Consider the following 15497-nt stretch of genomic DNA (forward strand, 5'->3'; position numbering starts at 1 on the left):
GCCAAAGACGCGGAGGATTTTCCCGCGTGAAGATAAAATTCCCGATATACCCTTCAATCACGTCAAACGCATGCATTAGCATCGATTTTACCTTTTTACCCTCAATTGTAATCTATAAATAGGCCTCGTGCTCGTGTATTACATTTTTTACGCTATCATTTGCTCTCGAATACTACAGTTATATTTTGCTCTCGATTCTCCGATTGTTACTTCATCTTTTCCGATCAACTTTACTAGGTATAGTTTACGCCTTTCATTCCGTAGTTTAGGTGTTGGTTTCGTAATTCACCATAGTCTAAGAGGAGTTTTCTGAATAGCTCTCCCATATATATATATATATATATATATATATATATATATATATATATATATAGGTATGGGATCATGTAGTATCCGCTCTCCCCATAGTATATAAGTTCAAAATCTGGACCACACAAAGGGGCCACGTGGCGCGCTAGGAGCGCACCACATGGCAGGAGCCTCCCAAGGGCTTCCAAAGCCAAAAACATGGAGGGGTAAAATGGTCATTTTGAATTTATTTTTATTTTTATTTTATTTTTTTTTACCGAAAATCCATTTTTTTCCTGCGGCCGTCGTCAAAATTATGCATATGATTGTACACCAATATGCATAAATATAAACCCAAATATGCATGACGTTGGTTGGATAGAAATATGCATGAGAAAGTATCAGTATGCAAACCCTCTGGTGTCTCTCGCTGTCGAAAAATGCTATGCATATTTGTGTGTAATATTATGCATATTTATATTTTTCTTTATGCATATTCGTGTTGAACTATATGCATAGTACTGTGCGACACCGTCGGGTAGCTCTTGCCGCTGGTCACTTGATGGGTCACACACTGATACTTTCTCATGCATATTTCTATCTAGCATCATGCATATTTGTGTTTATCTTTATGCATATTGGTGTTCAATTATATGCATAATTTTGACGACGGACCTGGGAAAAAAAATGAATTTTCAGAAGAAAAAAAATGAATTTTCAGAAGAAAAAAAAGAATTAATTTTTTTTGAAATAACCATTTTACCCCACCGTGTTTTTGGCCTTTAAAGGCTTTGGAAGCCCTTGGGAGGCTGCTGCCATGTGATGCGCGCGCTCCTAACGTGCCACATGGAAGCAATGTAAAATGGATAGTGAAAATCAAATAGAAATTACTAATTTAATTTTAATAATTTGTAATCATTTTAACATAAATAAACTTAAATGTATTTACTTTAACTTTCTACAACTGTTTATCCAATATAAATATATGGTACACCAGATACGAATTCGTACTAGTCGTGTCGCGCAACATCCTAGTACACCTGGTAATTAACAGTTGAGATAACTCTTACTAGTCGCACTGTAGTGAGTAAGATTAGTATTAGTTCAATTAACAAAAATAATGCGGCCCAACAGACACGACGGGTTAAACGGCCCCAACCATATTCGTATGAAAAAGCACATAATCGAGCCCTACACAAGAGACATACGAGTTCGTCGGGTCTAGCCCTAGAAAAAGTGGTTACTTGACAATCAAGTCAAACGAGAGTCTTGGAAAATCTTCTCTGAAACAACTGGAGTAGTTGTGGCTGAAACACACGTTCCAAATAAACCCGTCGCCTCGTACGCCTGGAACATATATATTGGACTCTAGTATATCAAGGAAAATGATTCATAATTTTCATATCCACTATTCTTATCGCACACGATCTCTTACTTTCGCATCCTTCGTTCTCCTATTCCACTTCCACGCTCACAATACTCCAAGGTTTCAATTGCCCAGCTAGCCCAATCATTTGTCGCCCCCTCATTCCATAACGCTCAATTGTTCTCGTTCAAATCTATCGAAACACCCTGATAAACCAAATAACCATCTATTTCATTGTCTATTTCACTATTCAATTATTTGTTCTACGTGTTACTTACGTTTATTAAGTCAATTCTCTTTATTGCTTTATTGACTTGAGCGCCAAAGGCCTTTCTATCGATAGATACATTTATGTTTTTTGGAGGGCTCTAACGTTATTTGTGATTTCATGTTGCTAGTGCTCGTCGATCCAGACGTGATTGACGTCACTTTCGTACTTGTTGGATTCATCCCCAACACGTACCGGGACGTTGCGCATCAGAATGGTACGAATTATTAGATGTATCACTGATTGGTGCTACTAGTCAGAACGATCGGTGCGAATCATCCCATTGGTCCTAGTATAACTACAATTTTGTTCACATTTACTCTAAGGGCAATTTTATCATTTTTTTTAAAAAATAGCTATAATCTTTAAAATTAAATTGATAACCATATTTTAATTTACACTATCTATAATGATCATCTCAAATTTTACCTCAAATATAAAGTGTTATATGAATTTTTAAATTCAAAAAGGAGAAAATAACATACATAGTTAGGGACCATTTATTTTGCATAATAAGATGCATGATTGAGTATCTTTTATCTTTAAAATATAATTTCTCTAATCTCACCATTTCAATGTGATATATATATATATATATTATATATATATATATATATATATATATATATATATATATTAAGAAAGAAAAAAGAAAAACCTAAGGAACCCTTGAAAGCATAGAGAAGCAGGCTAAGGGCTGAGCCTCGTTAAAACCTTTTTAAGGAAAATCCAATGGGAAAAACCTTAAGAAGGATAAGAGTACCTATCTAAAGAACAAGCCTGAAGGCCAAGAAACACAAGAAAATAAAAAAACCACACACATGAGAAGGGGGATTTACTTCGGAAGCTCTGGCCTAACCATCGCCCCCAAGTAAATCCGGAACCATTCCCATGCAAAAAACCAAAACTAAAAACATGCCAGAAATACCAAGCGACGAAACCCGTCGTGAAGGGCCGAGAGAAGATCACCCATAAACGAACAAAACGGTACGAAGCTCTCTTGCAAAATGAAGCCGCTATTCCCAGGAACCAAAACGACCAAGAGAAAGGTCTCGACGTCAAAGGTCAGAGAGAGTAAATCTCGACCAAAGACGGAGCCGCCAACGGAGTCCGACTCTGTGTGGTCTAGCTACTAGCGCACCAGTAAACTGAAAAACACCCCAAAGAACACTCCACCCAACATCCACCAACAAACCACCACCAAAACACCAAAAGTAGAAGCCAATCCATGGCGAAGCAAGGAACGCCATAAGTGACAGCATGCAGTGAGTAATCATGTCACCGTACGGAAAATGGCTATGGGAAGCCATATCAAGCCGAATAGCTGGCTTAATAATCTCAAGCTCATGAGGCCACCATCCCTCCTCGCACGAAGGATTAGCCATAATATCCGCAACCTTGTTGCCTTCACAATAAATATGGGATACTTGAAGATGAAAACTCTGCAGAAGACGGAGAGCATCTTTCCATAGACCCATAAATCTCCAAGGCACCACCTCAGACCTAGAGTGAAGCAAACATACAACATAAGTAGAATTAAATTCGACCCATAAGTAGGTCCATCCCCGAGAGAAAGCGATCTGAATAGCCACAATAATCACCAACAATTCTGCTTCAAAAGCATATCCCATACTACCTTTATAATGGAAACAGCCTCTAACCCAACTCCAATGATCTCTAAAAACACCACCCGCAGCAATAGGACCAGGCGAACCGAGGGCAGAGCTATCAGTATTCACCTTAATCCAAGGGGCCATAGGGGGCCACCAATGAACATGAATGAACTCCGGAGGAGATGAAGCACGAGCCGGGACCCCGATAGTCCGAAGAATCATATAGTCCAACCAAGTGTTATGCATGTGACCCAACTTGCGGAAATTGGCGTACATCTCCTGGAAAGTAACTTTAACGGTGTGAAGCAAATGACTGGCCATGATGTTCTTGCTGTCAAAAATGCATTTATTGCGCTGGTTCCAAATAGCCCAGATCATGGTGATGACACCCGTTTTTCAGAGATTGCTCAGCTGAGAACTAAGCTCATAGTTCCAAGCAGCGACCAGGAAACTATGAATGTCCGCACTAAGAAGAGCCCGAGAGAATTCAAACCACTGAAGAAAATTTTGCCAAACCGGCCGCACAGGACTACATTCCCATAAAATATGATCCACGTTCTCCTCAGCCGCAAAGCAAAAAAGGCAATAGTTCGGCATAATAAGACCCTGCCTAATGAGACGATCAAAAGTAGGCATTCAACTATGAAGGACCCGCCAACAAACCAACGATCGACGCACCGAAATGAAAGCCACCCAGATCCAAGAGCCCCAAGAAACCCTAGGAAAACACTGGCAGTTGTTGGCAAAAGCCAACGCAACAGAAACCTTACCTTGCAGCGAAGGTTTCCAAAACCTCGTATCAGAGCCATAACCAATTGGGAGGAGTAAAATATCACAGACTAACAGAGGATAAGAATTAACAAAATCCTGAGTAAAATGCCACATCCCATCAAAGAAATAATCAGAAACCATCTTAGTTAGAGAAGCCTACATAAAATAAGGGATGTCACACTTATCGACAAGGCGGTAACCCAGCCAATCATCAGTCCAGAAGCGAGTCGAGGCACTATCACCAATATAGCTATAAGAATCATGCACCAAACCAGCCACTTCCTGACGGAGACCCAACCAAATCATAGAGGTTAAAGCTTGCGACCTCACCTTACAGCACCGAGTAAGATACCTAGCATGTATAATGTCAAAGCCAAAGCTCTGACCATCAGTCACTCTCCAGGCTAGCTTCATGAGAAAGCACTTGTTCATCAGGGTGAACGAGCGAATACCCAGCCCACCTTCCTCCTTGATAGCACAAAGTCGAGCCCAACTGACAGAACAAGTAGGCTTTTTATTAACATCACCCTTCCAAATGAAATTACGACACTTGGAATCCAGCTCTTTAAGAAGAGACCTAGGCCAGCAATAAATCATCATCGAGTGTGTGATAGAGCTTTGAATCACGATCTTAACGAGACAAATCCTACCTGCCATAGAAAGGTGAAGACCCTTCCATCTCGAGAACTTATCAAGAATACGATCATGAATGGCGCGGAGATGATAAGCCCAAACTTTCCCTCGAAAGATAGGAACACCCAAATAAATGAAAGGAAAAGTTCCTTTGGAGAAATCCAAACAGCGAGCAATCAAACGTCTAGTGTGAGGTGGGACACGGTCAAAGAATAAGACCTGAGATTTCTCCTTGCTAACAATATGACCTGAGATCAAGCCATAATACTCAAAGATGCGATGAAGAGTTTCAGCATTGGAGACAGAAGCTATACAGAAAACTAGGATATCATCAACATACAGCAAGTGCGTGGGGAAAGACACCCCCCGTTGCAAAGGCATCGGGGCGAGGTGCCCAGAACCAACACAATTATGGAAAAGCTTGCTTAAAGCATCTTCTGCAATCCCAAAAAGGATAGGAGAAAGAGAATCTCCCTGCCGCACGCCACGAGAGCAAGCAAAACAACCATAAAGCTGCCCATTGTAGAGAATCGAAAGCCGCGCCGATCTAAGAATGATGTCAATCCAGTTAATGAAGCGATCACTATACCTCACGACCCTAAGAACATTCAGTAAGAAGTCCCAACACAAAGTTTCAAAGGCCTTTTTAATGTCAATCTTGCAGGCCATGTCCCCTCTAGACCTTCGCATACAGTTAGCCCCCTCCGAGCCAAGCATAATACAATCGTGAATAGATCTACCACTGATGAAGCCAAATTGATTTTGAGAGACGTAGCAGACAGCAACAATGTTCAAGCAAAATTAGTTCAAATGATAAAAATACTCAAAAGATCTTGAAATATTTTAAAATTTTAATCCATCAAAATAAATAAAAAATTAACTTTACTATTTTTATCTATCAAAATTAATAAGTAGATGCACCTTAAAGGAAGTCAACACTATTATAGATGTGCCGCGCAAGAGTTGATTTTTGGTGATGTATCGAACACACATGGAAATATGCATGTCATGAAAAGCCTATGGATCCTAGGTAGGGCTGTCGATCAGTTCAGGTTTGGTTACCCGTACCCAAATTTTTGGTCACCCGAACCCGAAATATGCCATATTTCACTAACCGTTCCCAAACCGTTTTAGGTGTTCAGTTACCCATTAACCGCTTTGGTTAACCGATTCGGTTATTTGGGTATCCAAATACCCATTTAAAAAATTAAAACTCACATTAATTTGCTAGTTAGAGAATTTGAACCCCGGTCTCCAGAAAATATACAGAGCAACTTATCCACTAAACTAAAGCTCATTCTTGTACATTAAATATAACATAATTTTATTTTAGCTAAATACCGATTTGTTTAATTAATAATTAAAATATATATAATATATATAAATAAATAATTAAATAAATAATTTTCGGTTATTCGGTTAACCCGAATTGGTTATCGGATTAACCGATACCCGAATTTTTTTTAAAAGTGATAACCGAAACCGATCAAATAACCGAAAATTTTGGTCATTGGATCCCTGAACCCGAGAAGGTGTGGGTTGGAAGGCTTCTTGAATAAATGGTTGCCTACAATTTCTTTTTGCTTCTAAAACTCGCAACTTAAGTTGCATCATCGCCAATTGTAGTTCGAGTTGCTCAACCAACTCATTCCTTCCATCATCCATTTAATATTTTTGGTGTTGTGTAACAATTTTCTTTTTCATCACCCTACCAACCAACAAAACAACGAGTCAAAACAAACATCTTAAGATAGAAAACAAAAATAAATCAAGTAAAATGTCTAAAGTAGTTAAGCACAATGATTCAAAATATCACAAACAATCAAACTAAACTAATCCCCGGCAACGGCGCCAAAAACTTGTTCGCTAATATTTTCACCACGCCGCAAGTATACGGGTAGTTGTAATATATGGAAGCAAGGTCGTATCCCACAAGGATTAGTAGTTCAATCTAGTGATTATCCTAATTCATTATGCTAGAGCTATTTAGACTAAACAAGGAGGTGAGTGGTTTGATTAACTAACAAATTCAAAGACAAAATAAGAACAATCAAACAAAGTGGATTAATTAAGTGATGAAGGTGGTTTAGGGACTAGGCATCGATGGATTAGCAATGGACTTCAAATTAGCTCAATATTAGTCTTGATATTCCTATTTATCTAGAGTGATCTCCCCACTAGTTCTAGCCCCCTCCCGGACGACTAAAACGGTAGATTACGGGTCATAGTTGCCGTCCCCGGTCAACTTCTAACCTATAACTCCCAAAAGCACAAAGGATCGGTAAACTCTCACCCAACTCTCAACCTCCCGGTTTATTGAGTCAATATGTTTCAAGCTCCTAATCTATTGTGATTATCCTCTCCCGATTCAAATCACAAATTAGAAATGCAGAGAAAGTGGCCAACAATCCATACAAGAATTAAAGCTAGGGCTTGAAAAGATAATAACAAGGAAATAATCAAGACATATATTAAGCATAATAATCAATCCATCACATAATCAACTAGCCTAATCCCCAAACCAATGGGGCATTTTATCCAAACATGTTCACAAACAACAAACCAAAATCAAAGAAATACATAAATGAAAGAGAGAGTAAGAAGTGACAAATCCTATTAATGAGCTTTCTTCAATCTTCTCTCCTCTTCAATGCCTTCAATCTTGGTAAAAAGATGTGGTAATGGAGGCTAGGGTTTGGTGTGAATGAATTGGGGAAGATGGAAATGGGTGAGTATGAGGTTGGGGAAGATGAATAATGTGAGGAAAAGGGGGAGAAAGGGGTTTAAGGGGTGAAAAACCCGACTGGGGCCCACTTGGGGAGGCTCCGCCCTTTTCCCGCGGTCCTGGCCCGCGCCCGCGGTCGGCAAACGTGGGGGAGAGTCAGGGGACCCGCGGTCCCGCCCCGCGGCCGCGGGTGGGACCGCGGGTGTCTACTGGAGTCGGGGCAGCTGACCCGCGGTCCCACCCCGCGGCCGCGGGTGGTGACCGCGGGGTACTGGGCGTATTGCGCAGGCCGCTCGTTTTGCTCCGTTCTCCCTCGTCCGGACTCGGATTTGGTCGCCGTTTGCGCTCACGGATTCCTCTCGAGACGTACTTCAATCTCATATCTTCAAAATCCTCCAATTAATCATTGATGGTTCCTGAAATTACTCCAAAACTACACCAAGATATCAAATCTTCATAAAACTAAATATTCGGGCACAAACAAGCATTCACAAGCAAAACATGAAGGGAAATGACAACAAAACATGTGGAATTGAGGTACGAAAACCATGTTTGTCAGCGATCACTATACCTCACGACCCTAAGAACATTCAGTAAGAAGTCCCAACACAAAGTTTCAAAGGCCTTTTTAATGTCAATCTTGCAGGCCATGTCCCCTCTAGACCTTCGCATACAGTTAGCCCCCTCCGAGCCAAGCATAATACAATCGTGAATAGATCTACCACTGATGAAGCCAAATTGATTTTGAGAGACGTAGCAGACAGCAACAATGTTCAAGCAAAATTAGTTCAAATGATAAAAATACTCAAAAGATCTTGAAATATTTTAAAATTTTAATCCATCAAAATAAATAAAAAATTAACTTTATTATTTTTATCTATCAAAATTAATAAGTAGATGCACCTTAAAGGAAGTCAACACTATTATAGATGTGCCGCGCAAGAGTTGATTTTTGGTGATGTATCGAACACACATGGAAATATGCATGTCATGAAAAGCCTATGGATCCTAGGTAGGGCTGTCGATCAGTTCAGGTTTGGTTACTCGTACCCAAATTTTTGGTCACCCGAACCCGAAATATGCCATATTTCACTAACCGTTCCCAAACCGTTTTAGGTGTTCAGTTACCCATTAACCGCTTTGGTTAACCGATTCGGTTATTTGGCTATCCAAATACCCATTTAAAAAATTAAAACTCACATTAATTTGCTAGTTAGAGAATTTGAACCCCGGTCTCCAGAAAATATACAGAGCAACTTATCCACTAAACTAAAGCTCATTCTTGTACATTAAATATAACATAATTTTATTTTAGCTAAATACCGATTTGTTTAATTAATAATTAAAATATATATAATATATATAAATAAATAATTAAATAAATAATTTTCGGTTATTCGGTTAACCCGAATTGGTTATCGGATTAACCGATACCCGAATTTTTTTTAAAAGTGATAACCGAAACCGATCCAATAACCGAAAATTTTGGTCATTGGATCCCTGAACCCGAGAATTTTGATTCGCTTAATGGATTATCCAAAACCCGATAACCAATTAGACAGTCCTAATCCTAGGTAGTAAATTTCACTTTTATCGAACATTTTTACTATGTCAAGCCCATTGTCTTAAATTTTTAACGTGATTTGCTTCTTTTATATGCTTGCAGATTATTATATAATAATAATATTTTATGCTTAGCACGTTTAAAATCCTCCGGAACATTTTATTATGGACAATTACACAGAACATTTTATTATGGACAATTACATTCTTTTCTTTTATTTCTGACAAATAAGTGAATATTCTACTGATGAGTTTAAAATTATTAAAATGCAATTTTATTAAAAAAGAAAAAGAAAAAACCTAAGGAACCCTTGAAAGCACAAGAAAGCAGACTAAGGGCCGAGCCTCGTTAAAACCTTTTTATGGAAAACCCAGAGGGAAAAACCGTAAAAAGGAAAAAGAGTACCCGTCTAGAAAGGGGAGAAAAACAACAAAAAAATAGGGAGAGGGCGGAAGGGAAAGTTTCCGAAACTCCGGCCTAACCATCGTCCCGAAACCAACCCGGCTCTCACCCCTCGAAAAACAGAGCAGAGGCAAAAGGCCGGATAGACGCCGTCGCCAGATTGCCGAGAGTAAAGAGCTATACGGCCGGTTAGACGCCTTCGCCGTTAGCTCGCGCCAAAAGAAAGAACGAAACAAAATCAAAAAATGAAAGAAAGCAACACAGCCGGTTATACGCCGTCGCCGTGAGCTTATCCCAAAACCAAGGACCAGAACAAAAGGGAGCAAAAACAGCCGGTTATACGCCGTCGCCGAAATGACCCCATAAACAACAACCAAAGAGAAGCTAATAGTTTCGGCCGGTGATATGCCGTCGCCGGAAACTAAAGCTCCATGAAGAATATCTATAGAACCAGAAGCTACCACCGCCACACCATGCCCAGAGTAATCGCGTAGACGGTCCAAATAAAATGGCAACGCCGGTGCATCACAGAGACGAGTACCAGCACCACCTACCCCCCAGAAGAAAACAGTCACCGAAGCCCACGAGTTCAGCTGGTCCGAGCAGCCAAACAATCCCACCAGCTGTTCGACCCACCAACTTTGAGCAGCCGAGGCCATTTCCCCATAAGTCATCTGACTTGCATTCACCGTTTCCTCCAGATAACCCAATAACGGCGCCTCGGCCCTGCTGCCTTCCTCGACATCACCTGCAGGAACAATCAAAAAAGAATGCCGCCAATCCCTAGGCAATAAACGCCATCTCTCCAGCACCTCAATGACCAAACTGCTAGAGAAAAAATGAAAAGTTTGACGCTGAAGTAAAAAGAACTCCAACGCCAAGCACCCAGCAGAGCCCGACCACTCAAACCCCAACTGTGAGCGCACCCGACAGTTGTAAACAGGCTCAAGTGACGCCCCAAACCCAACCACCAAACAGAGACTCATCTTGTTTTCCATCTAACGTGGCTATGACAAGCCATATCCAACCTAACCGTCTTCTTAATCTCATCCACTTCATGCGGCCACCACCCCTCCGTCATATTTTCATTCACCATAATATCCACCGGAACATTACCCTCTCGATAGATATGAGATATCTGAATGTTAAAGTCCTGAAGAATCACGAGAATCTTATTCCAAGAAGCAATAAATCTCCAAGGAACAATATTAGAACGTGTATTAAGGAGATTAACAATATAGGTGGAATCCGACTCGACCCAGAGAGCAAACCAACCACGACTATGAGCAATCTGAATTGCCATAATAACCGCGAGAAGCTCAGCTTCAAACGCAAAGCCAGTACCACCCTTATAGTGAAAGCAGCCACGAACCCAACCAACGTTATCACGAAAGACTCCTCCAGCAGCAATCTTTCTCGGGGCTCCCGAAGCAGAACCATTTGTATTAACTTTAATCCAGTGCGAGACCGGAGGCCACCAATGAACATTAATCATATCCGGAGGAGGAGCAACTCTAGTGGGGACGTCAATAGCTCGAAGGATCAAATAATCCGACCAAGTGTTGCTCATATGGCCAATCTTAGTAAAACTACCCTCAACCTCTTTGAAGGCAACCCGCACAATCTGAAGAAGATGTTTGGCGTAGAAAATTTTGTCTTTGAAAATGCAAGCATTACGGAGAGTCCAGATCGCCCAGATAAGAGTGATAATACTAGTTTTCCAAAAAGTACGCACCTGCGAGCTGGTGTCGCGGTTCCACGCAGCCACAAGAAAACTTTGTATATCGTAAGAGAAATCATCAAACTTAAACCACTGAAGGAACTCACGCCATATAGGCTGAATATTACTACACTGCCAGAAAATATGCTCAGCAGTCTCCTCTGCACTAAAACAAAAACAGCAATAAGAAGGAGCAATCAGCCCCTGTCTCCTCAGACGATCGTACGTAGGCATCCGATTATGCAGCAACCGCCAGCAAACCAAAGAACGCCTAATGGGGATATAATTTTCCCAAATCCAAGAGCCCCACAAAACTTTGGGGAAACGATGGCAGTGTCGAGCAAAAGCAAGAGCAGCCGTAACCTTTCCATGCACCGAAGGCTTCCAGAAACGAGTGTCAGAAGCCGAACCAATAGGAAGGAGCAAGATGTCGCAGACAATCTCCGGATAATTATTAAGAAAATCCTGAGTGAAATGCCAAATGCCATCATAGAAATAATCAGCCACAGACGAGCTCAAATGATCCCAGACAAAAAAGGGCACACGACATCTATCCACAAGTTTATATCCAAGCCAATCGTCTCTCCAGAAGTTTATCGAGGAACCATCACCGATGTAGCTATAAGAGTCGTCAACCAAATTATGAATCTCTAGCCGCAAGCCCGCCCAGATCGAGGAAGAAAGCACATTTTTGGTTGAACAGAAAACATTTAAGTAACGCGACTTGATGATACGGTGACCAAAATTGTGACCACAAATGACACTCCAAGCCATCTTCATGAGAAAACACTTATTCATTAGAGAGAACGATCGAAGACCCAAACCACCCACTTCCTTAATAGCACAGATACGATCCCAGCTAACCGAGCAATTGGGCTGTTTCATAATATCACCAGTCCAGATGAAGTTACGGCATTTGCGATCCAGCTCTTTAAGCAAGGTCTTAGGCCAACGATAGACCATCATCGAGTGAGTAATAGAGCTATGAATAACCGATTTAACCAGACAAATATGTCCAGCCATAGAGAGATGCATGCCTTTCCAACGAGCGAACTTAAGAAGGATGCGATCATGAATAGCTCTCAAGTAAATAGCCTTAATAGCGCCCACAAAGATCGGAACTCCAAGATAAATAAAGGGAAGAGTCCCTCGTTTAAACTTTAAAAAACCCAAGATGGAGCGGCGTAAACGGCTCTGTACCTTATCCCCAAAGAAGATCTGAGATTTCTCCATCGAGCAAATTTGGCCAGATAACGAGCCATAAAAGTTCAAGATCTGAAGAATGGTCCTCGCATTCGCTTCCGTGGCTCTACCAAAAATCAGAATGTCATCAGCATAAAATAAATGAGTCGGGAACAAAGTATGTCTACTCATTCTCATAGGTTGAAGGTGCCCAGACTCCACGCAATTCTTAAAGAGAGCACTCAAAACATCTTCAGCGATACCAAATAAAATGGGAGACAGCGGATCTCCCTGTCGGACGCCACGAGTGCACTCAAAATACCCATGCAGCTGACCATTATAAAGGATCGATAAGCGAGCAGAACGCAGAATGATAGAAATCCATTGCACAAACTGATCATCATAACCAGCAACCTGTAAGACTCTGAGCAGGAAGTCCCAACGCAGCGTATCAAACGCCTTCTTGATATCAATTTTGCAAGCCATATTGATACCTCCATTACTTCTATTCATGCAATTCACGCCTTCAGAGCCAAGCATAATGCATTCATGTATCGATCTGCCGCTAATGAACCCAAACTAATTAGCAGACACACAGCTCGTCGCAACGATGCTAAGTCTCTTGGCAAGAACTTTAGAAATTATCTTGAATCAGAAATTGGAGAGCACGATCGGCCTCAGATCCGTTACCGAGTTCACCACATCTTTTTTAGGAATCAAAACCAAAGTGTTGGAGTTACACCCATTCGGCAGATATGAGCGCATAAAGAAAGCCCGCACAGCGTTCCAAACATCGGATCTGATGATCTGCCAACAAGCTTGAAAAAACTTACCAAAAAAGCCATCTGGGCCCGCAGCGCTATTAGGATCCATATCAAACACCGCTGCAGTAATCTTATCATTCTCCGGGATTCTCGTAAGCATGTCATTCTGGGAGGGAGAAACCACACGATCAATCGTTGCTTCCAGAGCCACAACATCAATCTCCTCCATATTATCTTCATTGAATAAATTAGAAAAGAAATCCACAATATGATTGCCAATCTCATCCTGATCGTAGACCATACTACCCTGAATATCCAAATGAGGAATGATATGAGGACGCTTCTTATACTTCAGCATGGCATGGAAAAAAGCAGTGTTCCTGTCCCCATCAGTCAGCCACGAAACCCTACTCTTCTGCTTAAGTAAACTGCTTTTACGACTCAAAGCCACATTAATTTTAGCTTGAGCGAGAATCTCCGCATTAAAAAGACTATCGGTGTACCCCTGTTGAGAAACTAAATTCTGAATCTCTGTGCATCAGAAATAAACTGATCCACATTGCCGAAAACCGTTCTGTTCCAAAGGCGTAACTCTTTACGCAGACGCTTGAGTTTAGCCATGACTTTAAAAATAGGGCAGTTGACGTCAATCTGGCTGTTCCAAGAATTCTCCACCATCTTCTCAAAATTCGGGTGCTCAACCCACATGTGAAGAAACTTAAAAAAATTGTGTCTTGCCTGAGGAGGGTGACGACACATGAGCAGTAGCGGAGAGTGATCCGAAGTGATTCTGGGCAAAGCGTGCGAAGAAACGTTATGCCAGAGCTCAACAAAAGAATCAGAAATGATAGCTCTATCCAAGACAGACTCCACGTGTGAAGGCATAAAACGTCTCCCCGACCACGTGAAACGCAAACCGGTAATCGGAGGTTCAATAAAACCAGTAGCAGTAATAAAATCCCTAAACTCCTGACAGACAGTATTGTTCGGCAGGCAATTACTAATCCGTTCATGTGCCCCTTTAATGGCGTTAAAATCTCCCATGAAGACCGTCGAGCCATCAATATGATTGAGAAGATCTAACCAAAGACGACGTCTAGCCACATGGCAGTTAGCTCCATGAATGACAGCAATCTTGAAGCAGTAATGCATCCAAACGCATCGCACAATAATCACTTGATCGAAAGATAAAATAACATGAGAAACGATAGAAGGGTGCGTAAAAACCCAAATATTAGACCGCATATGATCTCTTGCATTTTGATGGCACGCCACCAGATTGATAGATCTCCAGAAACTCACCGGGAAATCGTCAAAAATAGACTTGGGCTCCAGAATGCCCACAATAACAGGAGAGAAAGAAGCACAGTGCTCCTTTAGAATAAGTTTGGATTCTTCCGTGAGACCACGGACATTCCAAACTAACAAATTCATCAGAGAAAATTGGAAGGCGTGGCATGGGCGGACCCCATCTCCACTTCGTCACTCCATCTACCCGAAGCAACATTGCTCATAGTTCTAGCACTGTTAGTCGTCTGGGAGACAATCTGAAAATCACGTGGATTATGTCCAGAGTCTACCGCTGCCTTCAAACGGTCCGTGATTATCTGTTCTGATCTTATGTTGGGCGCCGTCCTCATCGCATCATTTTTTCTGAGACGTCCCTTTATAGTGTTCTCCGGATGAAAGATAACCTTGCGCGGCATGTGTTCGGAGTTTTGTTTCGGTGGCTTTCCACGTTTCTTCCGAGTGGCCTCAGGTAATTGAGCCACCGTATCAGCAGCCCGCTGCACCTTCCTGTCACTCGCCATATGACTCGTCTGCTTTTCCTGATTACCCCCATTATCCTGTGCCGGAACACACTTGTCAGAAGGAGTAGCCAACGTGATCGCCAGCCTCTCCTCATTCCCCTTCTCAACCCCGATTTCCTCATCAATCACTTCCTCCTGCTCGCTCTGATATTCGTCCATATTTCGTGAAGGTGTAATCATTGAGAACAGCAAATCTGGCCCATAATTAGTGTCCAAATTTTGTCGCCTATCATTGCACTCAATCTGCTCGATGAAATGCTCTCCATGTTCAGAATCTTGAATATCTGTCACGTGTTCTTCTGGTTCTTGAACAACAGTGGAGCGTCGTTGTTTTTGCTGGCTGCCCATCTGGCCCGACTCTCTTCTTGGTGAGGAAGGCCTTTGATGCTT

General features: G+C 41.5%; 2 protein-coding genes across 2 annotated transcripts; both read right to left on the minus strand.

Moving 5' to 3' along the window:
- Positions 1 to 4462: 4462 nt before the first annotated feature.
- LOC131007314 (uncharacterized) lies at positions 4463 to 5608 on the minus strand. The gene has a single exon (XM_057934454.1). The coding sequence runs from the start codon at positions 5606 to 5608 to the stop codon at positions 4463 to 4465; it is 1146 nt and encodes a 381-aa protein (XP_057790437.1).
- Positions 5609 to 13183: 7575 nt separating this feature from the next.
- Positions 13184 to 14730, minus strand: LOC131007339 (uncharacterized). Its single transcript, XM_057934462.1, has 2 exons — positions 13867 to 14730; positions 13184 to 13801 (listed from the first exon to the last, which is right to left on the minus strand). The coding sequence occupies exons 1-2, from the start codon at positions 14728 to 14730 to the stop codon at positions 13184 to 13186; spliced, it is 1482 nt and encodes a 493-aa protein (XP_057790445.1).
- Between the last annotated feature and the right edge of the window lie 767 nt (positions 14731 to 15497).

Source organism: Salvia miltiorrhiza, chromosome 1, assembly GCF_028751815.1.
Source record: "Salvia miltiorrhiza cultivar Shanhuang (shh) chromosome 1, IMPLAD_Smil_shh, whole genome shotgun sequence".
Lineage (NCBI taxonomy): Eukaryota > Viridiplantae > Streptophyta > Magnoliopsida > Lamiales > Lamiaceae > Salvia > Salvia miltiorrhiza.